At 44.5% G+C, this 27,508-nt stretch overlaps 1 protein-coding gene across 20 annotated transcripts in view; it reads right to left on the bottom strand.

The window, feature by feature from the left end:
• Window positions 1-19,638, bottom strand: part of AAK1 (AP2 associated kinase 1) — a 143,715-nt gene extending 124,077 nt beyond the window's left edge. For 6 of the 20 annotated variants that reach the window (XM_030551955.1, XM_030551961.1, XM_030551960.1 and 3 more), the window contains exons 1-2: window positions 19,129-19,637; window positions 18,596-18,938 (exon numbers count right to left, since the gene is read on the bottom strand). In XM_030551955.1, coding sequence (XP_030407815.1) covers window positions 18,596-18,758 — 163 coding nt within the window. In that variant the 5' untranslated portion in view covers window positions 18,759-18,938; window positions 19,129-19,637. Of the gene's footprint in view, window positions 1-18,595; window positions 18,939-19,128 lie in introns of all 20 variants that reach the window. The other 14 variants (XM_030551959.1, XM_030551958.1, XM_030551963.1 and 11 more) reach the window with 8 other exon arrangements.
• Between the last annotated feature and the right edge of the window lie 7,870 nt (window positions 19,639-27,508).

Here is a 27,508-nt window from a genome sequence, read left to right as displayed (position 1 = left end):
GGGACCAGACGTACATCCAGGCTCTCCAAATCTTTCGGAATCAGTCTTTCATGTTTCAAAATTGTAATTAATAGCCAGGCAAGGCGGATTAGTCTTATGTTTATTTTCTCAACTTGTGAATGTTTCTTTTTTGCTGGAAGGATTTTTACCTCTGTTTGCTGTAACTTTGAATCTGAGGCTGGGGGGGGGTCCCCCTCTGGTCTATATGAATCTGAGTATCCTGTAAAGCATTTTCTATCCTGATTTTACAGAGATAATGAAAGAAAAGGTAAAAATTAATTAAAAGCTTTCTTTTTAAGAATCTGATTGATTTTCCTTGTTTTAAGATCCAAGGGGATTGGGTTTAAACTCACCAGGGACTGGTGGGGGGAAACGATAGGGGATGGTTAATTCCTCCTTGTTTTAAGATCCAAGAAGTTTAAAATCTGTGTTCACCAGGGAATTGGTGAAGCCTCTCAAGGCAACCCAGGGAGGGGAAAGTCTGAGGGCGGGCGGGGGGAGACCAGGGAGTGCGCCAGACACTGAATTTCTGGCTGGTGGCAGTGTTACCAGATCTAAGCTAGTAATTAAGCTTAAAAGTGTTCATGCAGGTCCCCACTTTTGTCCTCTAAAACTTCAAAGTGGGGAAAGAAACCTTGACAACTACGCAAGATACACTGCCTCCTCCTAGATTTCTTTGTAAAGCAGCTTCAATCCCTCTGTGTTGTGACAACTTTAGTCCGTGAACCTCCAGCACAAGACTAAAACAATTAAAAGGTTGTGAGTAACTCACAGGGCCAAAAGAAACAACCAAACAAATAGTATCAGTCAGCCCTCTAAGTAGTACGGTTCAGCTACGATTATTCCACACAGCAGCTAACAGCATCTGAGAGGCCTTGTTCATCTCCAAGTGAAATAAGCGGTGGCACAGTGGACCACGGCTGTTTCAGAGTGATTGTGACTAACTGCCAGGCCAGCAAGAAACTGCAGCTATTGGATACAGCTGAAAAGGCCTTTACTGCAATGCAAACCAACTGAGAATGCCGTCTCCGGGGTGGGTAGGGGAATAATACTAGCAGAGGAGAGATTACATCTCCTTTGGGGGCTCAATGCCTAAAATCCTTTGGAGGCATCAGATTTAGGGCTTGTCTACATCAGAAAGTTGCAGCGCTGGTGAGGGAGTTACAGCGCTGCAACTTTGAAGGTGTACACATCTGCAGGGCATCACCAGCGCTGCAACTCCCTGTTTGCAGCGCTGGCCGTACTCCCGTTTTGTCTCGGGTGTAGAGGATCCAGCGCTGGTGATCCAGCGCTGGTAATCCAATGTAGACACTTACCAGCGCTTTTCTTGACCTCCGTGGAAGGAGGAAGCCTCTGGTAATCAAGCTGGTCTCACTTTCCCGGTTTGCTCTCTCGTTCCCAGAACCCCGAGCAAGCAGGTCTCCTTCCCTGCGGTTTGCAGGGTGGCTCCGGGAACGCGAGAGCAAACCGCGGCGAAGCTGGTCTCCTTTCCCGGTTTGCTCTCTCGTTCCCCGAACCGCCGAGCAAGCGGTTCTCCTTCCCTGCGGTTTGCAGGGTGGCTCCGGGAACGCGAGAGCAAACCGCGGCGAAGCTGGTCTCCTTCCCCGGCTTGCTCTCTCGTTCCCGGAACCCCGAGCAAGCGGTTCTCCTTCCCTGCGGTTTGCAGGGTGGCTCCGGGAACGCGAGAGCAAACCGCGGCGAAGCTGGTCTCCTTTCCCGGTTTGCTCTCGCGTTCCCGGAGCCCCCCTTGAAGCCGCCCAACAGCGCTGCAGTGTGGCCACATCTAACACCACTTGCAGCGCTGGTTGCTGTAAGTGTGGCCACTCTGCAGCGCTGGCCCTATACAGCTGTACTAATACAGCTGTAACAACCAGCGCTGCCAAATTTTAGATGTAGACATGGCCTTATAATCTAATGAAAACCAGAACTGCTGACTCAAACAACAAACAACAGACCAGGAAGGTAAACTCTTTCTTTCCTTGCAAACAAGCTTTTACATACAATAAGTTTACTCCAGGCCCTGCAAATTATTTCAGCAAGACACCCCACTGTGCCAGTTTCCCTTCCCACCGCAATCTATTTTGATTTTAAACTCTTCTTCAGGACAAGAATGGTCTCCCAGGATACATCTATACTTAGGGTGGCGTAGAGTACAGACACTGCCCAGCTAGCATAGGTAGAAATAGCAGTGAAGACGGTGACGCATGGTTTAGCCTAATAGAATGCCATCCACACTTGACTCCCCAGGTACAGACGACACAGCTCTCCACATGCCCAAGCAGCACATCCCACAGCTATTTTTAGTGTCCTGCCACTGAAACCTTTCTGCACTGCCAGAGCCTCCCCTCGCTGCCAAATGTAGCTACACGCCGCAGCGACAAGTGTAGAGACAGTCTGCACACCACCAAAAGTGCAGACATAGCTAGCACCCAACAGTGCTCGAGGATGTTTCAGAGCTATGGTAAAAAGGATATAAAACTTTTTTTATGAAAGAAATGTCTTCACGTGTCATAAGACAGCTTGTAGCAACAGAAGAGTTAAAATATTGTTATGCAAGGAGCTTTGATTATTATGGTAGCTCCTATTGTGCTAGGTACTATTCAACATATACCGAGACAGTCCCTGCCCTAAAGAGTTCATGAACTAAACAGAATAAAAGTTTAAAGCAAATATGATTTTTGAAGGATATAACATGGTAACCACTGGGGTTGTTTTTTTTTGGTTTGTTTGAAATAAGAGATGTATTTTTGTCTAAATCCTAAGAAACCAGATTCCTGGGTTCTAATCCCAGCCCTGCACAAGTCATTTTACATGCATGTGCCTCTGTTTATCCATCCATAAAGTCCATGTTCCTCATGGAAGTCTTGTGAAGCTTATTCTGTTAGTGTTTGAAAAATGATTTGAGTGCCTCCAATGAAAGGGTCTATTTCAGTGCACCTTGATCTAAAAGTCTATGAGCCAGATCCTCAGCTGGTATTTTTTTTTTAAAAACAAAATACTCCATTGAAGTCACTTGAGCAACCACAACAGATCATCTGTCCCCGTGGCAATAGGTTTTTGCCACAATTTTAAGTCAAACTTATAACTTGCAAGTACCATGGATTTCTTAAATTCTACACTAAAAATAGGATGTATTGATGTTAAATGTGAAGACCTTAAAAACGGCCATACTGGTTCAGACCAAAAGGTCCTTCTAGCCCAGTATCCCATCTTCTGATAGTGGCCCGTGTCAGATGCTTCAGAAGGAATGAACAGAACAGGGTCATTTCAAATGGTCCATCCTCCGATCATCTGGTCCCAGCTTCTGGCAGTTTGAAGTTAAGGGACACAAGGACATGGGACTGTGTCCCTGACCATCTTAGCTAACAGCCATGGATGGACCTGTCCTCCATGAACTTTAATTCTTTTTCTAATCCAGTTATACTTCTGGCCTTCACAACTTTCCATAGCAATGAGTTCCACAGGTTAACTGGGCTTTGGTGTGAAGAAATATTTCCTTTTGTTTGTTTTCAACCTGTTGCCTATTAATTTTGTCAGGCGACTCCTAGTTTTTGTGTCATGTAAAAGCCTCTGATAAAGGGGTAATGGAAAGTTACAGACAAAAGAAGAAAACAAAAAAAAAAGACTCTAGTTCTACAACATGCGACTGAAGAAATAAACCAAACCTACAGGAACCTTGACAAAGCAATAAAGAAACAATGCAAAAAAGATAAGCAAAATTGGATAGAAAGTAAGGCTACTGAAGCTGAAGAAGCAGGGGAAAGAAATGATACAAGAACAATCTACACGATCCTGAAACAGGCTAGGGATCAAAGTTCAGAAGTGTCCCAGTGGAAGGGAAACAAAGGGAAATTTTGAAAACACTGGAGGAACAAGAAAATAGGTGGGTGGAACATTTCAAGAAGTGCTAAACCAACCAGATCCAAACACAAGACTGTAATTTAACAATGATACATCTACATCTAGGTCTAGTGAGGTAAAAAAAAAAAAAAAAATTTAAAGAATGTAAAAAGCACTGCAGAAGCTGAAAAACAGCTAGGCACGTGGTTCGGACAGCAGTTATCTGATGCTTAAATATAGAGGTGAAGACGTGGATTCAGTCAGCTATTCCCTGTGTAACAAAATATGGATGGAGGAGAAAGTGCCAGAAAAATGGACCCTCAGTATCATAATCAAGTTACCAAAGAAAGGTGATCTAAACAATTGTTCAAATTGGAGGGGAGTAACACTTCTATCTGTCACAGAAAAAAAGTCCTAGCAGCAGTCCTCCTGAACAGAATGAAAGGAAAGACTGATACCATCCTAGGTAAACAAAACACTGGATTTATACAAGGGAGATTGTGCACAAATGCTATTTTCATCCTGAGACTGATTATTTAGAACACAACTGAATTCCAAGGCAGATTTGCAATCAATTTTGTGGACTTTCAGAAGGCATTCAATAGAGAAACAGAAAATGTGGTAAACTGTGGAACAATATGGAATTCCAACAAAAATTAACTAACATTATTAAGGCATTCTACGCCAACTCAGCATTTTGACTTTGCATTAAAATGGATTGAGTAAGCCATTCAGCATCAAGAAAGGTGTAAGGCAAAGGTGCGTCCTGTCCCTTTTTTAGTTTATGCTAGTCATTGACTATGGATTAAAACAATACAACAGTGATACATGTGGCCTAAAATGGAACATTCAAGGCTATTTGGTCTAGACTTTGCTGACAATATTGCTCTTATCAATAAAGATGCCAATGAGCTACAAAAATGCACAAACCAAGTAAAAAAGAAGTAATGGAGAAGATAGGCTTGAGATACAATGCAAAGAAGTGTAAAGTCATGTTAATGGGGACTACAAGGACAGAAATCAAAATTGAAGAAAAACTGGAGAAGGTGGACAATTTTATCTATCTTCAAAGTACCATCAGCCAAGATGGTACTAGTTTTGAGGAAAGAAGAACAGGAATCAAGAAGGCAAATGCTGCATTTGGAAGACTCAAAACATCCCCTGCAAGACAAAACTGTTGCAATTGTTGTCACCATTGCACCATATAGCAGGGAGACATGGCCACTTGCCAAGAAAGATATGCAAAAGCTGGATGCATTTAATCACAAATGCATGAGAAGAATATTGGAACAACATATAGAGATAGGAATACGAATGAAGAAGTCAGAAAAATGATTGGACAAGGCAGCCTCTCACAAATAACCTATAAAAGAAGACATCAGTGGCTGGGATATGTGTCAAGAATGAAAAAAGAATGCTTACCAAATACTGCCTTTGAATGGAAGCCAGAAAATGCAAGAAAAAGGAAAAACCTCAACATGAAATGGAAAGATTTGGAGAGAAGGGCAGTTGACAGGCAAGGATGGCAAGCGTGGGTAGCCCAATGTGCAGCAAAGCATGGGATGGATTAAGTCTAAGTAAGAAGGGGTAATTAACATGTCCCTATTCACTTGCTCTACACTGTTCATGATTTTATAGACCTCTATCATATCTCCAACTTAGAAAAGAGACAACTAAGGGAACAGCCCCAGTCTTTTTACTCTCTCCTCATGTGGAAGTTCTTCCAAACCCCTAATTATTTTCATTGCCCTTCTTTGCACCTTTTCCAATTCTAAGACATCTTTTTTTGAGAGAAGGTTACCAGAACTGCACACAGTATTCAAGATGAGGGAGAACCTGGCATTTAGAGAGGAAAGATGATATTTTCTATTTTATTATCTATCCCTTTCCTAACATTGTTTCTTTTTGTTTGTTTTTTTCAAACTGCCGATACACAGGGAGTGGTTGTTTTCAGAGAACTAATCCACCAAGATCTCTTTGAGTGGTAAACAGATAATTTAGACCCATTATTATGAGGACCTTCCCTCATGTCCCCATCACTGCTTCATTTGCTCAACAGCCTTTGGTGAGGGACCTTGTCAAAGACTTTCTGAAAGTTCAAGTTCATTAGATTGACCAGCTCACATGCTTTGTCCACATGCTTGTTGGCTTCCTCAAAGAATTCCAATAGGTTAGTGAGGCATGATTTCCCTTTACAAAAGCCATATTGACTCTTCCCCAACTTATCTGTTTATCTGAGAACTTTATTCTTTACAATAGCTTACACTTAACTCCAGTACCAGGCAAATCGGCTGACTAGCCTATAATTGTAAAGTAGATTGTGTTCTGTAGAATTGCATGTGTGTTTAAAATGCAGAATAGCTTCTTTCTTAATCTGTCACCTCATTGAATAAGAAAAAAAAAAACTCAGTTAAGGACTGCATAACACTCCTATGGAGAGAAGATCTGTAAACTGACCCCTGAAGTCAACAATGACCTTTTCAGTTCCTAACTACATTGCAAGGCACTGGGAGAGGATTCTCCTGTCACAATCTGTAGCTATCAGGGAATTCAAACCAACGGTTAGATAGTCAAGAGCAGATTTTGCTCATCACATTCAACTCCACTGTATTACTATTGCACAAAGAGGTCCAGGGTGATGGTTACACACCCTAGTGTATTATGATTGCACAAAGAGGTCTAGATTTGGGGCATGACTCTTCAGGTGTTAGCTGTACTGCACTGAAAGGTGTCTGTGCAGCATGCTTCTTAGCAAGGTTTGTGGAGTATGAATCGTTTGCTTTACAATGGTTTGCTGGATCTTAACTCCGGTCAACATCCAAAGAGAGAGACATTCTCCCCTATCAGGTACCAATAACCCCCCTATATCCCTACTTCAAGTCCTTCTGGAATAACATCACCACCCCTAATCATTGTCTAGAAAGGACTTGGACATTTATAATGCTTGTTCTCAAGGTCACCTAATCAAGAGAGAATGTGTTAGGAGAACAATGGACAGATAGTATGGACTAGGGGTTCAAGCAGGGGAGTGGGAGCCAGAACTCCTGCAGCTTATTTCTGGTTTTACCAAGCTTTGGCAAGTCAGCTACCTTCTCTGTGCCTTAGTTTCCTTTTGGAGTGAAGAAACTATCAGACAGACAGTGTCTGTAGAATGCAGTGAAACAAAACAAACAAAAACAAAAAAAACCCACCATAGGTTCCAACAATAAGCAGTTTGTGCTCTGCACGTATGAAATCAATGCACAGATCCCCAGGACATGCAGAGACAAAATTATAGTGCTTTATGTTTAGGGAAGCATATTTCTGAAACAGACTCCAATAAAGAGGGAGTGTTAAGGTGCTCTTTGCTATTGAAGTTAAATGCTTACGTCTTTATGTAACAGGGAAAGATGGTGTTCCTGTTAAAGCACTGGACCATGACTTGGTACGTCTGGGATCATTTCCCAGCACTATCAGACTACCTGTGTGACTTAGGCAAGTCACTTCATCTCTAAGTCTCAGTTCCTCATCTGTAAAACAGGATGAATAATCATTCCTTTCCTCCCATCCTTCCTCTGTCTATTTAGACTGCAAACTCTTCGGCATGGGAACTGTCTTACCGTGTGTTTATACAGTGCCTTGCACAATGGAGCGATAACATTGGCTGGGGCTTTTAGATGCCACCATAAAATAAATCATAAATAACTGGGTATTGGCTTGGATGGAAAAAATATTGAAACCAAAGGGGAAAGGATTAGAAGCCACAAGGAGGGATCCAACTGCAAGCCAAAATTTCTTCCCTGCCAGCAGCTACTGTGCTACACCCAGGTATCCCCACCACCTGAAGCTGATCCAGTGTCCAAGTGACCCCCATCGCTCTTCTGGCAGCTGCTCTTCCCAATCAAGACAACCAACATCCCTCATCTGAATACTACCTGATATACATTGTTCACCGTCCAAAGAAAACCTTAAAAACGCACCCAATAAATGATTGAAGACTTATTAGATCTTGCCAATTCTGATCATGCCCATGGACTGCTCTTGCTTGTTCAGTTCTGTACCCAAGACTGTGCCACTTCTCCCTCCTGCCTGGCTTGGGCATACAAACATTCGGTGCTCCTATGGAGAAAGGTTTCACAGCCCATCTGTAGCCAGAGAGGGATTCTGAAAGCCTAGTAGGCAAAGCTCTTGGAAATACCACCTTCCAGAGATCTCAGAGTGCTTACCAGGCATCAGTTATTCTTCACAAGTCACACTGGAGGAAGGCATCAATGGGCCTCTGTCACATTTAGGAAATCACTTTAAAACTTTCCTCATAAAAATGACACTCATAATGCTGATATTCCCTTCTACGCCATTATCGCTACTAATCAAAAAATAAAAATCCCAAACCCTATTCCAAGCAGACTTTTGACCCCATAAAGAGACAAGTGCCAGAGATTTCATGAACTCCACCACGGACTTTACTATTTTACACGGAAGGCACTCTGAAACTATGGTGATGAGTGGTAGCATAAAATGCTAAGGCATAGCTAAATCTATTGCTTTCTCTCTCTACCTCTTCCCAGAAAAACACATTCCAAAAGAAACTCCATGAACAAGATCCTTAATGTTTGCATGCTTCTGTCCTGATGTCAACAATACACCTATAAGCCTGTTTCTCTATGCTTTTAGCATTTGTTTTTGTATTTAACCATCTGAATTCCTGCCTTTGACTCTGGATCTAATTCTCTGCAGGAGCATGGATACGTTCCCTCACCACTCTGCCTCCAACTGCCACTTGTAAAATGGAGATAACTTATATTTCCCTTCCCAGGCATAACTTGAGGATGCGTTACTGACCGCTTGTAAGGTGCTTTGAAAGCAGAAAGCCCTCTTAAGATTCTATTTCCAAAAGGTCATCACTGCCACAATAGAATAAAATGGATCTGTAGGAAATCTTGCCTAGTCACTAAATACACTTGTGTCTGCTGTTGACTCATGAGTTGCGATTTTGTTTAAGATTGTGGTCTTAATAACTCTATTGTAACCTTGTGATGCAGGCAGCAATTGCATGAAGAACCTTTTGGCTGTGAGAACCATGTGAGATGTAGGGAAGCCTTGTTCAAAAGTCAACCCTCAGAGTTCTGCAAACTGCTCATGAAACTATTGAGAGTGATCTGTAAAAGTCTGTCTGCGTTTAATTAAGTAGCACGAGCGTTTCCGAAATACCCAGCAGTACTATATGTAGGTACAAATGAGTCAGAGGCACATGCTTGCCTTTCTTCTTGGGAACCGTTTACAGAGACACCTCTCCTTACAGGAGAGGATAGGAGTGGGTAGAGGCAGCCACCTTTCCTCAGCAGAAGACCAGATTCAAGCACTAAAGCCCATGTAGATGGGAGTACAAAGAATGAGGAGCTCTCAGCTGCTGCTTTTCACCTACATGCTCATTCTCATCACCAGTACTTAATTTGTTTTCAAAGTGATCTGATGGAAGCCAGCTACCAAAGAGCATATTATTCCAGAGGAGTTTTAACGCTCCTTACTTTAACAGTACTGGGGTTTGGCCAGAGGTCAGCAGGAGGCTCTGCTCCTGCAAGATATTCCAGTGACTTCCACATTATAGTGCACAGAACATAACAGGAGAACTAGGATGGTCTTGTGGAGAAGGCCCTGGACTAGGACTCAGGAGACCCAGCTTTGATTCCTGATTTGACCATTGGCTTCCTGTGCAACCTTAGAGAAGTCGCTTCATCTGCGTGTCTGTGGATAATACTCCCCCACCTCATAGGCATGTAGGAGGATGAGTTTAATCATATTCATGCAGTGCTCAGATAGGGACCCTATATGTGGTCCTAGGTCAACGGAGAGCTGTGTAGGCCTGCTCCTGGTTTCCAGCTATAAACTGAAGACAGCTACTAATCTGTTTCATACTTCATCTAGAGGTAACTATTGTGCCTGCCACAAGAGAGAGGCCAGACTGTAAGGAGGAAGCCTGAGAACCCCAGAGATGTGCCAGTCACCCGTGGAACAGGTTTCCCCTTTGATCTTGCCAATGCTTCCCTGCCAGTATCAGAAGCAAGAAACCTACCACCTCATTAGCTGTTCTAGTGTCGTATTATTCTTCCCTTCGCCACCCCCAAACAAGTGCAGTAGCCAATCCCAGGCTCAAAAGATAAATAGGTTTCTTACACATATCCAAAGGATCTGTCCCCATCCAGCAATGAGGTCATGCTACACTGGTCATGTTATTTATTCTGTTACCTTCCATTATTAGCAAAGGCTTAGCGTTAATCAGTACTTGTGCTTATATAAAACTTCTTTCATCAAAGATACCCAAGCTTATTACAAATATTAATTATGCCTCACAACACCCATATGGGCAGGCAAACATTGTCAGACCTCATCTACTCATCTGCAAAATGAGGTCGAATGGTTAGCCCATGCCCCCAAAGCATTGCAGCGAATCAGCAGCTGGGAAGAGAACCTTAGATTTCCGATTCACAGTCTGCCTGCTAAGCCATGTTTACCCCCTCCAATTAGCAATTCCGTTCAAGAGCTGGTAAGGGGCTTGTCAGATGGAGGTTCCACTTTCAGGTTACATTCAGCGAAGAAAAACTGCACCATGCTCGAAGCCCATGCAGGACTTGATTTAAAGCCAATGGGAGTCTTCCCACCGACTTCAGTGGGCTCTGGGTCAGGCCCCCACTTTGTACAGTTGAGCCAGAGTTACAGGGGATTGGAAACCCTCACTTAACGTAGACCCAATTTCCAGCCCTGATGCTACTTTAGTATACCTGAGCAGTTTGGAACCTATCACTAACCAGTGATGAATACAATGGCATGCCTGGAATGTGGAAGCACTGCATACATGCAATGCCAGATTTCAACTCCAGCCAGCCTTCCTGGTAAGAGTGTCCCCACCCACTTTGGTTTTGTTTGAAGGATATCAACATTACGAGGGCAGTGTGTCCTACTCAGGTTAAAAGGGGAACTTGGGACAGTCACAGCTGAGCAATGGGATACGCATCCTTTCGTTTGTAGGTTGCCACGTCAAACCCAGCCCATCTCTGCTGCATCCTAGAGCAGTTCTGTTGGCAGGTCTATGGCATGCGAGTTTTGTGTTTTCAATCCGGTCCAGGTGTCCACACTGGAGTACTCTCTCCCCTCAGGGAGTGGAGTAACTGGCACCCTTGTAAGCTGCAGAAGCCAAGAATGGAATGGGCTAGGATGTGGTGCCATCTTGCCCGGAAGGGTTCTTCCCCAAAGAGGAAGTGGTACACTGTTGTGCCTGGGGGGGAGGGGCAGAAGGGAAACTTGCCTTGCCACTACTCATGCCGGGCCTATTCCAGTGGCTCTCAAACTTTTGTACTGGTGACTCCATTCACATAGCTAGCCTCTGGAGTGTGACCCCCTCCTTGAATTAAAAAGTGCTTTTAATTTATATTTAAACACCATTATAAATGCTGGAAGCAAAGCGAGGTTTGGGGTAGAGGCTGACAGCTCGTGACTCACCCTGTAATAACCTCACGACCCCCTGAAAGGTTCTAGTTTGAGAACCCCTGGCCTATTCAATAGGTAAATAGAGCATCTCATATGTATATTACATAGCACCCAATAGTCCCAACTACAAGCTGGATCCTGTCTGTTCCATTTTGTTTCTTACAGCTGTCCCCATACTCCATTTTGTTTTTGTTCTCCTCCTGTGACCGCCCTTCCCTGGCTGTTAAGTTGCTTACCAGTGCCACTGCCCTTCTCAAAGGGAGGGCCCCTTGAGTTGTTTAACAAGAGCCATTGCCCTTCTCAAAGGGATGGCCACTTGTGCTGCATGCTAAATGGGACCACTGCCCTGTTCAAAGGGTTAGTCCTGTTATCACCTCGTTGAATCTGGGCTCGGTGTAGGGCAGGCAATGTCCAGAGCTGCAAGACCTATTGTGTTTTTAAGATCCTGGGCATGAGTCATAGGCCTCTTGTGCTTTTGAGTCACCTATTGCACAGGACTCTGCCCAGACATGTTTCTGTGCTCACCTGCCTGGGGGTTTTTCCCTGTGCCTCCTCCCCTGTGACAGAGGGAGCCTATCAGGATTACTGGTGGGAAACTGCCTGAGTTTGCCTTTAAAAACAGACATTTTTGAAACCAGCATCAGAAAGGTTCCTGCATTGCTGCCTGGTCTGATCAGCCAGGGGTTCTGGGGTTCCTTTCTCCGCTCTCGTTTTATTTTTTGAGTGTACCCCCATTTTTTGAACCCCCACCACGAAGAACAAATTGCTGCCTGAGAGATCTCCTGATTATTGAGGCTGTACCGAGCCCTCCTTGCTGCTGCTTCTGCCTTTGCTGCTGCCTTGGGGACTGGTAAGAATCCCTCTGTGAAACTTTCCCTACTTTTATTTTATTACTTTAGCTGCTGGCTCTGTTTCCCTAGCACACAGACTCAAGCTAAACCTTGGTCTGTGTCTTAAAACCTCTCTTAAACTCCACGGCGCTTTGCTGCTAAAAATAAGTTTGTGCCACTGCTAAGCTCTGCTCCTGTCGACTTTGCCTCGGGGCTCCCTGCTTTCAGCTGTATCCCTTGGCTTCAGCCACCATCCCTTGGCTTCCTTGGGAGCTGTATCCTGGGCACATACCACTCTGCCCTCTGTGACTTCCCCATAGCATAAGGTGCACCATAGGTTTTGGTTTTTTTAGTTTAATAAGTCATAGTTTGTTAAAATTGTAGAGCTTGTAAGTTCACCTGCCTTGTTATAGTTTACTGTTTTGTTGCTCCGTATAGTTGCTTGTTATAGTTTTGCTTAGAATTGTGTTGTTTGTTGTTTTGCCTAGTCGGTTAAGATAGATAAGGTTTTTGCTGCTTAAATTCGTCTTCCCGCTGTCCCGATCTCTCCCTGAACTTTCCTGTGTCTGTTTTTCCCCCGCTCCAATCTCCCCCTCTGTGTGCTTCTCCGTGTCTCCCTGTTATAACCCTTTGCTGCTTTTTCCCCCGCATCTGCACTCTCTCCGAACTACCCAACTCCTTGCTGCTTCCCGCCCCCCGCGTCCGCATCACCCTCCGAACCTCCCAAACTCCTTGCTGCTCCCCCCTCCCGTGTCTGCATCACCCTTCGAAGTTCCCAAACCCCTTGCTGCTTCTCCCCCTGTGAAACTTCCCAAACCCTTGGCCGCTTTTTTCTCCTTTGTTTTTGGTGTCCACTTGTTGCTTAAACCTCTCTCTAGCCCTTTTTTACACTTCTCCGCTGCCCCTCCCCTACCGAAGATCACCATCACGCTGCTTCATTGTCCCTACCCTGCAGGGCTTCAGAGTCTCTCTGCTGCTTCCAGCCACACTCTCCTCTCATCAGTTGCCACTAATCATACACTCCCCCCCTCCTGTTCCTTGACAGATTATCTGCTATCCTAGCCTCACAAGTTAAGTCATTACTTTTCTTTTATACGGTTACATTGCATAAGTTCACTTATATTCACATTTTACTTGTAATTATAACACCCCATTGGTTGCTTCCACTTTTCTGATATACTTTGTATTTGCATTGATACCATTGTATTACATTGTGTATAAGGCCACTAACCACTTAATACATTCTATCTAAGATTGTTGACTATTTTATATAGAAGCTACCATTTTATTTTGCATTTCTTTTTGATACGCTTATTGACTGTACTGTATCCCATTGTGCTGAACCCCACTTACTGTACCTCACTGTTAGAACTCCCTACACTGTTCGATAAGAAGAACCCCCCCCCATCATTGTCTATTGTAAACACCCTATACACCCCATCCCATCGTATTTCATTGTTAAATTCCCACCACTTCCTTTTCCCGTTAATAAAGAAATTGGCACCCCACCTGTGTGGTAATTGCTCCCCAAGATCCCATATACCTGCAGGCAGGGACAGATCCCATTTTGCTAGGTACTATATAAACACGAGGGAAGAGAGAATTTCAGTCTCCAGGGCTGACAAGCACCTTTCCACCAGCATGGTGCACAGAAAATCTTGCTTAGAACGCCTTCTGCAGTTAAGTCCGTTAGCACCTCCCCTAACACCCTGACTATATCTAGGGATTGCCAGTGGCCACAGCAAGTTGTGCTAAAAGCAAAGAAACACTAAGCTCTTGTAAAATTCATCCAACAAGCCACCTGAGAGTCCCCAAGCTCCTGGAGTTACATATTCACTAGAGTTTTGTAGTTCTTTCACGCCTGGTGCGGGGGGTTGGGGGGGGGGGGAAGAGAGAGAGAGAGAATGTCCATCTCGTGTCACAAACTTCTAGCTCATGGTATCAAAGTTCAAAAGGCTGTTCACTAGAACAGACACCAGCCAACGCCCCATCCACTCAACCACACTGCTTCCCATACTGTACATATACAAAGGCAGGCATGTTTCCCACTTCAGGTAGATAAAGGGATTAGTTTGCAATCCAAAAACACCCAAATTCAGCTAACTCTGAATACCAGACAACAAATAGTCTCAATCAGAAATAGTTGGGCTTTACTTTAATTTCTGCTCAAGTCTTCAAAAAACTTCATCCAAGACAGGATGTCTAAACTGAATAAGGGGGAGTCTATGCTACTTGCACAATGGTGCTTGAGAAGTTACAAAGCTCTTCTCTATAGAGAGATTTTAAAGGTGAAAAGCAACAAAATATCCTTTTGTGGGGTTTGTTTCTCTAAAATCTAGTAAAATACAAAACCTGCGAAGTCTACACTCAATTGTTGCAACAGCACATTTCCATAGGTATTATATTCCTTATCGCTGAATGTTAGTACCTGCACTTTGGTGAGGAAAATCTAATTTATATCATTCACTCTCACCAGAAGTGGCTGCAAAATTTGAGTGAAGAGCCCAAAAACTGTTGCGTTACTCGGAAGAGTTGGCCTGCTTTTATAAAAATCAATCAGTTTTAGAAAGGAAAATAAATCAACACACAGAAGTTTTAAAAAGCAGACGTGCATAGAATGGGAAGAAATGTCGCCTCTAACATTAGACTAAAAGCAGCCAAGGACAAGTGGGAGGTTAGCTATGATGACATGAACCTGCCAATATGCACATACATCTTTGGCCAAATTCAGCCCTCTGTTACACAGGGGTAACAGCACAGAATATGGCCCTTGGTAACTGAAGCCATTAGGTACAAGCAGGACACTCACAATCTGAGGCACAAGTAGCACAGACACGAATTTCTTTCCAAGTCTCTGTTACTCCCTTTTAAACATGTTTCTACCATCCCAACCCTCTCCCATTACAGTCATATCTCCATTACGTTTAGCTCCAGTCTTAGAAGCAGAGATGAACTGCACTTGATTCTACTGTCTTTTTTTTTTTTTTTGATAACAGGATACTAGTGAGACTCATTAGCTGCCATTTGTGATCCATCTATGGAGAAATTCTGGCTTCATGAACATCAGTGGCAAAAAATGCTCATCAACTTTAGGAGAGATATTCTGATCTCACTCATTTCAAATTAGGCCGTGAAGGGTTCCAAAAGAAACAGCATTAGCCTTCTGAAGTATCTAACCCTTTGAACTTTGGTGGAGAAAGTCTCTTAAAAAACTGGGCCCAACACCTCATTTGGATTAAAGAAAGATGGCTGTTCATAGATATTGTTGCCAACCCTCCAGTATTACCCTGGAGTCTCCAGGAATTAAAGATTAATCTTTAAAGATGATGTCATGTGATGAAACCTTCAGGAATACATCCAACCAAAATTGGCAACCCTATTCCTAGAGTGACTGAAAAAGTCATCCTTTAAATTCACTTTAACCATAGAATGCAGAGGTATTTGTAGTAGTACTCTATCATCATCCAAATTCCTGACCCCATCTATCTTACTCCCAAATTAAAAAAAACCAAGACTCTGTTGCAGGAAAACAAGCTTCCAAACAGAATTTGTATACGGAAAGGAACACACTCATTTTTATGGTGGATTGGGGTTCGGGGTGGGGGCGGGGCAGAAAAAAAATAGTGTTTGGAAATATCTGCCATTGGGTGCATTCCAAAGTACTGTCTCTTCCTGAGTCCCTTTATGCGCCAGGGATAAGTCATCCTCAGCGGAGTTTGTTCAGCAGGATCCAGAGAGGGCAACTAAAAAGTCCCACTAAGCAGAGGGAAGTCTCCTGCCATTTGAATTCCAACAGTGCTGGTTAAACTAGTTCCTTGAGTTTGCAAGGCGTGTACACCCACCCACCCTTCATTATTTCAGACTATAATTCGTCACTTTTGCAAAAATTCCATCTTGCTTTTCACTTTCTATGCCTTGTGCCACCTCACCAACTTGACATCCTTAGTTAAGCAATGGGTAGGGAAGGCTGTATTCTTACTCCAGCCAACATCTTAGTTCATCTCCACTTGGAAAGTACCACCTAATGGATTTCTTCCTCTAGCAGAGAAGGAGGCGGCCTCTGGGCTCATTCTTTCAAAATTGCCAAGCGAGCACACGCAACCAGTATCATATGGGTACAAGCATGCTTTCCATCCGAGATGGATCCAGATTGCACCAGCTCAAGGCCCAGGTTCCTAGGCTGCTCTCCAGATCCCTAGTGCTGCCAATGCAACTCGCTTCCTTAACACCCCTGATTGAGCATTGCAGTGGCACACTGAATGCAATGCCAGCAGGCAGGAAAAATGTAAAGCCGCAGCATGTTTGATCTATGCTGCCTCCCAAGTGACCCAGATTTCCTCAGCTGTACCCTCTGTTTAGGGAGGGTGATCTCTATTTTCCCCATAGCAGCATGATCTCTAGGGCCACTAGCCCAATGCCCCATTAAGTGGGCTGGTGAACAGCAAGGCCTTTAAAATATGCACTAAAAAGGAGATGCTCTCAGCATCCTTAGGGATTTTTGACCAGTTGTAGCAATGGGCCCATTTGAGGGAAGGAACCAAGGCACCAGCATCCAACAGAAGAACTGACTTCACTCCTCTCACATCCCTGTAGCTTTGCTCCAAGGCATGTATCAGACCTATTTTACAGGCTTAGTTGTGCCAAGTTTACTTGTGCAAACAGGTCGACAGCAGACTCAGGACCAGGAATCAAATCCTGGGTCCCAGTCCCATCCCTAGCCACTAAGCCATGTTTAGAACCCAGGAGTCCTTAAATCCTGAGCCTTGCTCTCAGCACACAAGCACTCATTCACAAAGGAGTGCCAGCAATAGGTTATTCTGCACAGGAACAGGGGTATCAGGATAGCATGGCAAGGGGGAAATCCTCTCTTTTTCCCTCCATCCCAGAGCTCTTAAGCATGGGCTACAAGACAGATTAACTGAAATGCATACAAATACAATTCATCAGGGCTGATCACGAGAGGTTCCAGGAGCATGGAAGCTTTCTTCAGGCTGCTATCAGCATCCTGGGCAGGACTTGCCAACAGTGATTATTCATCAGCAAAGAAGTCTATTTTTCCCCTGTGTTACAGGGATGAGGCTAGAGAGCAAGTTTTAGGCTGTGTGTGTAATGACAGCAGGACCAGGTGGTAGTTAGCCCAGTTCCCGGGCTCCCACTGCAAACAGAGCCTTAAAAAAAAAAAAATAGACTAAGACAGATACAGACCATATATTTCAAGTTAGTGCCTCACCAAGCTAGAGCAAAATCACCCTTGCTACCAGTCTGTGGGTTGTTCTGGATGATACATTTTGGCCTCCTCCCCATCTCATAGTCAATGGCGAGCCTGCACCACAATCAGCCTTTCACTCACCCTCAGGTAAGAAGCTACAGATCAACCAGGACTTGAAGAGATGATTATAGATTTCCAAGACACCACAGTGAAAAGGTGGGGAGGAGACAGGACCTAGGAAATACACTGTCCCTTCCAGGGCTCTCTGAGCTGGCATAGGCCCCCCTTCCACTCACTTCTGATGCACCACCTTCCTTCTCCCTATTAACCCATTTCCCGGCAATTCATTTGCAGAACCCCGTACAATTAACAAAACACTGCTCTGATTGAAAATTCAGAGGATGTTGAGCAAAGGATGGCCTATGAATAAGTCTAGGGGAAGGCAGCATTATTCTGAAGGTCGAGGGTAAGGTTACTAGTGAGAAACATTCAGAAGGTTCTGTTAGTGCCTAAGCATAGGACACACAACATTCTAGTTACAGCAGCAGTGCTCCAGATAAAGTAATAGTGATAAACATAAAATTATACACACACACACCCCATCAGCTTTCTATGTTACAAGCACTTTACATCTAGTTTAGAATCACCTTTAGGATTTCAAGCCCTTACTGGGGGTTCCCCCCTTTTTTTAAAAAAAAAAAAGCACTTTACAATCCAAACATGTAATCTGGATCCTAGTTTTCTTTGCAGTAGCCCCACATACATAGACAATCCCATACCCCAACCAGCAGTTTGCCCTACTCCATCTGTAAAATATGCACTATAAACAAGGGGGGACATTTACTCCAGTGTATCCTCCTGACTAAAGTAGGAAAGGAGGAATCTAACTGAAGAAAGTTAGGAGGAAAGACCATTGCTTTCCATTGTTTATAGGTGCAGTGTTCCCCCACTATAATGGACCATGATTTTTGTTCTTAAAGCATTCCAAGTTTCGAGCTGGGAAAAAAATCTAGTCCCTGCTGTTTTTATACTCTCCTTTTAGATTTCTAAAAACAATCAGCACTACCCACAACTGATTTACATATCTGAAAAACAGAAAAGCTGTCAGCTGTAAATGCTATCGGATCCCAAACCCCTCCAGGACAATGAAATTTTGAGGGTTGGAAGGATTATTAAAGAAAGGCCTCAGCCTCTCTCTTCACAGTAAATGGAACAGCTTTCAAAAGGAAAAATAAAGACATTGCAATCTTACCTTCAGCCAGCACTTCATCCACCATCACCTGGTATCTCCCAATATGGAACACCCTGCCAATGTACCCACTCCCTGCCACTGTATTACTGCCACTTCCTCCACTGGCACCAGAACCAGGGCCAGAACCGCCCTGATCTCGACGAGAGTCAAAAAACTTCTTCATCTCTCCAGAGAAATAATTGTATTATGATTAAAGGTGATGTTGTTGTCAAGGTCCAATCCCTCCCCTCCTTCTTGATTCCAGCCAATAAAAAATAATCCACTGCTAGTGGTGATTTGTTTGTTTTAAGTAGGGCAGATGCTTTTTTTCCCTCCTGGCAGGCAGAGCTGGTCAGATTTAGACCTGTAAGAATCACATAAAAACAAAGAAGGATAAACGATTACAAACCCTTGGCAAATAATCAGAAAAATTAATAAAACCCTCATCAGATGTTCCCACCATTCCCCTAAATATAAACTCACAAAATCTTGCCCTTAATCACCCAGCCCCCAAAAGCATTACAAGCAGTTGACTATAGACACATGATGTATACCTCTTCCTGGGCAGATAATAAATCCATGTAACCCACACACACACCTAGGTGCTAAAGGGGCGGCTGTCCCAGCGCTTTGCTGCAAATAGGCTGGAGCTAACAGCTTGGCCACAGTGTTACCATTGCTGCAACCTCTCTGTTGGCCTTGGCTGGAACATGGTTATAAGGTAACATTGCCACTTAAAGGAAGCGAACAGCAGCTGATAACCAGAGACCATTACAGGGCTGATCTGACTCCAACCCCCCACCTCTCCTCCAGCTCCATCCAACCAGGAAATGAACTGTCACAGGAAGTCCCTGCTCCACTCAGGGTGGGTGGAGTTGGAGTGGGGAGATGGTGCATGGGTGATTTCCCATCCTCTCCACAAAGCTGTTCTTTTTAACCCCTTAATCCCCAGAAGTATTCTCCCTTCCGCCTCCACGATAGATTTCAGATGAAAACAAGCGAAAGGCTGGTGGGGAGGAAGGGGGCTGAGGGTGGTTCAGAGCCAAAATTAAAGCAGCAGCCGAGTAAAGTAGACATCAAAGAGTGGTTGGGTTTTTTTTTAAACAGCAACAGATCTGCTCTGTCGCATGGCGTTCTGGGAGTGGTAGTTCTCCCAAGTGGCTGCCCAAGCCAGCTGTGCGACGAGATGGACTACAATTCCCAGAATGCACCAGGAGAGGAGCTGGGGGGTTGGAGTAAAGCGTGATGGTGCGTTTAGTTGTCATCCTTATTCGGTGCCCCCTTGGCTGGGTGGCTGAGGTGATGGAGCCTGGGCTGCAGGCTGATGGGTTTGATTAATAAATTAGTATAAAAAAATCACCTCCGCTCCGTCCCTCTCTTTGTTGCCGCAAGGGCGCCTGGGAGTTGTAGTTTCTCTGTACCCTATAGAAACCGCAAGAGGGACATCATCCTGGCCAGAAGAGAAGAGCAAAGCACCCAGTAATGTTCTCCAGTGGAGCTGATTTCCTGACTCCCCCGTCTCCCCCACTTAGTAGGAGTTTATATACTCAGCCTCCTTAAACAGTCAGCCAGCTGCTTAAGCAAAACAAACAGGCTCTGCTGGGAAAAGTGGAGCTGGGCCTTAACCTTAGCCATGTTAGTTGTTTGCATTAGCCTTGCTTTTCTAAAACAAATTTCACTGTAACGATAATAAATATTCAAGCAGTGGGACTCTTGCGATTTTCTTGTAAATCTCAGGATGTTCGGGGGGGGAGTTCATTAAAAGCCTCATTCATGGGAGCATGTGATTTGGAGAGAATCTCACTCTTTTTTGGTTTTGTTTTTAATGAAAGCTAAGTTGCTCACCTTCCTGACGGCAGAGAAAAGCATGACGACAACCTGACTGTGCCACAAAAGCTCAGAAGTCAGGAGGCAAATAAAAAGAATCCAATGTTTATTATATTTAATCTCATGATTTTTAAGCCAATCTCATGGGTTTTTTTTGAAACCTGGTTTATGACTGTTTGGGGTTGATAAAACTGATTATTTATTATTCTGTTATTTCTTTTTCATAGAATCACCAGAGTTAAAGGCCAGATGCGACCACTAGATCACCTTGTCTCACCTTTATATTAGCAGCCACTTTCTCCTCTGCCCCCTTCCCCAAGCAAGGCATGGTGCTTGGGGAACTTCACTGTGAGCCCAGTCTTGCAAAGTGCTGATCGCTGGGTACTCAGTTCTGTTCAGGATTGGGCCTGCAGTCCTGGCACACCTCAAATGCCCTCTGATTTCATTGGATTGATGAGTGCATAAACCCTAATACTAATACCCAACCCTAATACTCTTGATTCTGTGATAAAGGCTTTAGGATTGGAGCCCTCAGACTTGCTTCCGTGTTGTACCCCTTTTTTGGTCTTGTATATTTAGACTGCAATCCTACAATGAGCTCCACACAGGCAGCAGAATTGCCAGTCCAAACCATTCAAAACTCAGAAATTGTGTTTCAAAAAATCACGATACTGCCTTAGGAATCATGAGATTTTTCTAATCCTTGAGCCCTTAGTTCTCACGACTTCACAGCTGTGCTCTGCAACCATGAGGGCTAAAAACTTTAAAAAAAAAAAAGAAAGATGAAATTCTCATGTGATCACATGACGCCCAGAGCTGAGGCTTTAAGAAAAATGAGATTGTCATGAGAGTAGGCAGCACTGAGACTGGCCCCTATGGCGCTTAGTGCATGCCTTGGGATGTAGTGTATGAGCCAAAGTCAGATGAAGTCAGTGGAAAGATTCCCATTAATTTCAATGGGCTTTGGATCAGGCCCTTTAAGGCAGTGGTTCTCAAACTTTCGTACTGGTGATCCCTTTCACACAGCAAGTCTATGAATGCGACCCCCCCCTTATAAATTAAAACACATTTTTTATATTTAACATTATTGTAAATGGTGGAGGCGAAGCAGGGTTTGGAGTGGAGGATGACAGCTCATGACCGGCCAAGTAATAACCTTACAACCCCCTAAGGGGTCACAACTCCCAGTTTGAGAACTCCTGCTTTAAGATATGTCTACATTGCAGCTGGGAGGTGTGACTCCCAGCACAGGTATACAGACTCACGCTAGCACACTAAAAATAGCTATGCGGACTCTGTGGCTTGGGCTAGCTGCCCAGGTTTGGACCTGGGAATCAAACAGGCTTGGATTTAGGGGGCTACCCCAAGCCACCACCCATGCCACAACATCCATGCTGCTATTTTTAGCATGCTAGCTTGAGCAAAGCTAGCACATGTCTGCTACCCAGGAGGGAATCACACCTCCCACCAGCTATCTGGGACAGAGTCTTAGCACAATAGAGCCATCATTGATTAGGCACTATCAGAATATAAATAAACAAAAGTACGGAACTGAGTTTACAAAACTATGCTTTGCTATTGCAAATAGGTTCCTTCCAAGCCCCCGGCCTTACTCATCTAGGGCTCAATGAGGTCTTGCATGGTGTGAGTAGGATGGTGTGGCACCAGGCTTTCTGGGAGCTCCTGAAATATAGGGGGAGCTGCCTGTGAATTAAGATTTATTGGGGCCCTGGACACAAACAATATTTGGGCTCCCCACACCCTGGGGGTCTAGGGATGTTGGGAGCCAGACGAGCCATGGCCCACCCACTTTTTAACATAGGTGTAGTAGCCTTGGGCAGGCATGGAGTGGCAGTGGCAGGGGCTGCACCTCATGGCAAAGGAAATGATCAGTTCCCCCGCCACAAAGCGCAGCTCCAGCCTCTTTCTGCTGGGAGCCTGGACCACTGTGGAGAGCCCCAGGCCCTCCACCTGCCCTGGGTGGCACATGCTAGGAAGTGGGGGACAGGCTGGAGGCTGCTCTTGGGCACCCTTGCCCACAGCGCCCAGGGCAGATGGAGGCAGGGCCGGATTTAGGGGCGAGTGTGACCCAGGTTGACCGCCTGGGGTATGGGACTTGGGGGAGCTGGACTCAGGGCTGTTTTTGTGGTTAGCGGCAAAAGGGAATATAGAACGTTTGAAGTCACGTGTTTCAGCTATTCCATGTGTGGGTTCATTTTTCACTAACCGCCTAGAATGTTCTGGGCCTTTGTAGAATCTCGTGGAACCTTCCAGATTTTCTGAGAACGACATTTTCCATTTCGACGCTCAGGCTCATTAAAACATATTTTTGAGTGATGATGGCTGACGAGAGACTGACGTGGCTGGCTGTTTTATCTCTCGAAACCAGGCTTCGGATCTCTCTGACCCTGTGCTTCAGTTCACGAGGGCAAAGGTGAGAAAAGCAACCTTTTGAAATAAAGGACTAGGGTTAACAGTCTAAGCCTGTCACCTACTGTAATGCCACTTAATACTGGTCCACCCCTGGACAGTGAGTGAGCCCCCCGTTCAGGGAGGCTAGCCCCTTGCCCCACCCCTTCTACCCGAGGCCCCGCCCCCACGGCGCAAGCCCCTCTTTGGAGGAGCTCCAGCCCGCCCAAGCTGCCCCGAGCCTCAGCCTGCCTGAGCCACCCCCAGCCCACCGGTCCACGCAGCCACCCCCAGGCCCACCTGTCCACCCGAGCTGCCCCAAGCCCTGGATGCCTGGAGGAGCCCTGAGCCTCACTGCGGTCATGGTGGGGAGCATTAGTGGAGGGCAGGGAGGGTTTAGCCTCCCCCAGCCTCCATTACGCACCACCCATGGGTCCACCCAGTGTTGGTGTACAGTTCAATTTCTTGATGTTAGTATATTTCAGTTATTCTTAAAATTAAAAGGTTTCCATAAGCTTAGAAGAAACTAATTTTTTTATCTGTTTATGTATGGCACGAATAAATATAGATGTGCAGATCCTAGCTTGCAAATGTATTGTCTTATATGACAGGGATAAATCATGAATGCAAATCATGAATCCAAGTTGTGAAATGGGCTACAAATGCAATAAAAAAATAAGGTATTCAAAAGTTGAACAAATGTGGTGGTGGGACCTCCATTTGGTCTGGGGCTAGCCGTGGGTGGAAGGTCCACGGCTCTCAACGGCGCCCCAAAAATCCACCACTGCTTCCTGCTACTCTCTAGCTTTATAGAGTTTAGAACAGTGGAGTGGGCGCTGGACCTTAATTCTTTCCTCACGTTCTATTGATAACTTGCTGTGTAATCCTGAGCAAGCCATGTCCCCTTACGATGTCTGTGTTTCCTGTCTCCCACCCTTTGTTTGCCTTGTCTGTTTATATGGAAAGCTCCTTGGGAGCAGAGGGTGTCTCTCACTATATGATTTTACTGCATCTACTACAATGGCTCGGGTAGAGTTTTTGTTGTTGTTGTTGTGTTAATGGATTTTCTGCTTAATGTAAGTAGAGGCTTTGGCCTTTCTTAATACTGACCCACCCCAGATTTCATTGTCCTTGAGGAATTTGCAATCTAATGGCATCTGCAGCTTTGTTAAGATTCTTTTTGTTTTGACTTTTATATTATATTCAAATATTTAATATAACACATACAAATATAATCTAATACACCATTAATATTTAATATAATATAAAAGTTGAATTAAAACAACAATATAGAAATGAAAGATTTCAACAGTATCAAAAGCAACATTTTTCAGAATTTTTATTCCACAGGAAGTTTCAAAATGTTGCCTTTTCATTCTGAATCAAAACAGTTTTCTTCCCCAAAATGTTGGACTTTCCCACAGAACAGAAATTCTGTTTCCTGACCAGTTAAACCAAAACTGGAGAAAGGCTTCCACTAACTTCCATGGGCATTGGATCCGGCCCTAAAACTTGCAAAGACATAAAAACATAGAAATGTAGTGCTGGAACTGACTTTGAGAGGTCATCAAGTCCAGCTACCTGCACTGAGGCAGGACCAAGTAAACCTAGACCATCCTTGATGGGTGTTTATCCAACCTGTTCTTCAAAACTTCCAGTGATGGGGATTCCACAACCTCCCTTGGAAGCCTATTCCAGAGCTTAATGATCCTTAGAGTTAGAAAGTTTTTCCTAATATTTAACCTAAATCTTCTTTGCTGCAGATTATGCCTGTTACTTCATGTCCTACCTTCATGAGTTTAATTTTTCACTCTAGGCTTTGTCGAGCTCCACTGAGATCAGTGATAGTCTCTCTGTTGACTTTTCTGGAAGGTGGATTGGATACACTGTGAGTCATCCCATTAGCTCATATGGGACCACTCACAGTGTGCAAAGTTAAGCACAAAGTTAAGCACTTTGCAGGATTGGGGCCTTCGCTGGTAACTGTAGCAGACTCACAGCCACTATGGATGAGCTACTAGAGGCAGGTGTACAGCGCACACTGAACAGTGGGTCACATATGTACAGCCCCAAGCACAATGCCCCAATCCACAAAAAGGTACTTATGTGCCTGACCCCCCAGATTTAGGTGCCTAAATCCCATTTTTAGATGCCTTTGCCCTCCACAGAACTCCGGCTCGGCTGCTGCTCTGGAGGCACCTCAGTTTGCTCAGCACCTCCGTTTTTGCAGCAGAAGTGCCCTTGGTGCCTATATTTCTGCCTCTGAGTGCACCACTGCCTCCCTCTAGACACCCAGGAGCCTTCCTCCCACCTCAGCCCCATAGCAAGCCAGGACCTGAGGGAAGGTCAGCGCTCCATCACCCGCAGGGCCCGATCTGGTAGGCGTGTTCATAGGCCACTTAGATTTATGCAAGTCAGGGGAAGAAGTTCCCTTTAGCCTTTAACCTTTAGCCTACTGGTTAGAGACCACCAGTTCGTGTCCCCACTCTGTCTGAAGAAGAGAAGGGATTTGAACAGGGATATTCTGAGTGGGGTTCCCTCCATCTCTCCTGTTGGAGTTGTTCAACTTGAACTAAATAATTGAATAACTAAATACTCACTGGGCCAGCAAAACAGTTAGAATGACTCTAACCTGGGCAGTGGGAGATCCCTGTGTAAGACCCCCCCGGCCCCATCTGCCTGACACGAAGAAGGGATTTAAACCTCTCTCAGGCTGCTGGGGCCTTGACCTTGATTGGAGCCTCTGGGAGTTGCTGTAATGCAGATAATCTGTGACAATAATCCAGAATGCAGGTGACTGTCTCTACCCACTCTTATTTGGCTGATTTGATGGAAAATTCTGCATGTAACTGGGACCATTTCCAGCAGATATATATGTGTGTGCCTCCAGTTTTTGTTTTAAAGGAGAGATGTTTACTGGAAATACAGGTGTATAAACAAAATGCTAAATCAGATATGTTTGCCAGCAACATGCAGGCAAGAGTGATTAAGATACTTACGTCTTTGGCGCGGTGTTTTTCTTTCTCTTACCATGTTTGAACAGGGCTTTTCAGCCTGGGGTTCAAGTATTGCCTACGAAAAGTGTCATGGCATTTTATGAGGGTGCCTCACTGTTTTTCTCAAATATTGCAAGACCTGTGATAAATTCCTGAGAGTTGACAACACTCTAAATCACAAGAACACAAAACATAAGAACTTAAGAATGGACATACAGGGTCAGACCAAAGGTCCATCTAGCCCAGTATCCTGTCTTCCGACAGTGGCCAGTGCCAGGTGCCCCAGAGGGTATGACCAAAACAGGTGATCATCAAATGATCCATCCCATCGTCCACTCCCAGCTTCTGGCAGTCAGAGGCTAGGGACACCCAGAGCATAGAGTTGCATCCCTGACCATCTTGGCTAATAGCCATTGATGGACTATTCTCCATGAACTTATCTAAGTTCTCTTTTGAACCCTAGTATAGTTTTGGCCTTCACAACCTCCCCTGGCAACAATGGTTTGACCTGGCCTGCAAGAGCAACTGGGCCAGGGGGGACCTGGGTGGTTGGGAGAACAGACACAGGAAGGACCTCAACTGCAGCTTCCCCAAAGCTGTTTGGGGTGGCCCAGCCCAACCTGGAGCCCATGCCCGAGATGTGGGGCCTGATCGCCTGGTTGCACGACACTAGATTTTCATTATGGGTGTTATAGGGCATAGCCACCCTTCTTCTGCTCTAAACTGGATCAGTGCTGCTGTAACTCTGCTGGTGTCAGGACGGACGGGGTGTGTTTTGCACATACAGTGTAACTCCTCTGTGTGATGACATTATGCTGCACTGAACCAGGAGCCAGCACATTGGAGTAGGTGGCCCATTAGTAATGCTATGTATCCTTTTCACATGTTCCTTGCTGGAAAGGAGGAGGAACCAGAGGAGTTTATTGACCTGCCCACCCGGCTTCCCCTTCCAAATACCTACCCCACATGCATACCTACCTCAGTTGAGGCAGATCTTGCAACTCTTGCTCCTATAAATTGAGTAAAAGCTGCCTGATTAGCAATCCTTCATTAACACTTGTAACGCACTTTGAGGTCCTCAGATGAAAAGTGCTAGAGACCCAAGAAGCATCATTGTTTCATCATTGGTGATCAAACTTTCCAGCCAGCTCAGCATTCCGTAAATGAAACCACATGGTTTGAGTTATGGCATGTGGATGACCTAAAAGTGGTTAAACACAGACCTCGTCTGGACATTTCTACACATTACAAGTGACAAGAAGAGGCAGAAAACAGCTTTTGTAGTCAAGTTGGTTGAAAATTTTTTGATGAAACATTTTTCTGCTGGAAAATGCAGATTCAATGAAACCTCTTATTTATTTTTTGTTAAATCGTACTGATTTTGGTGAAATTTCACATAGACCAAAATTGGAAAAAAGTTTCCAAAATGGTGAAACTCCTCGGTTTGACATTTTTGGAGTGAAAAGTTTTGATTTTTCATGTAAGAAAGATTTGTTCTTTCAAAGTTTACTTTGTTTTATACAAAACATTAAAAATAAAATAAAAAGCGTCAAATCAAAATGAAACATTTTGGTTGACCCCAAATGAATTTTGAGTGAGTATTTCATTTAGTGGGAAATTTCAACCTTTTTGCTTTTCTTCCCAATTCAAGATGAATTTTTTTTGATGCCTCAAAATTTTTTGCAAAATAGAAAATCCATTT

Source organism: Gopherus evgoodei, chromosome 2, assembly GCF_007399415.2.
Source record: "Gopherus evgoodei ecotype Sinaloan lineage chromosome 2, rGopEvg1_v1.p, whole genome shotgun sequence".
NCBI classification, from domain to species: domain Eukaryota; kingdom Metazoa; phylum Chordata; order Testudines; family Testudinidae; genus Gopherus; species Gopherus evgoodei.
This window is presented reverse-complemented; position numbering and strand designations above follow the sequence as displayed.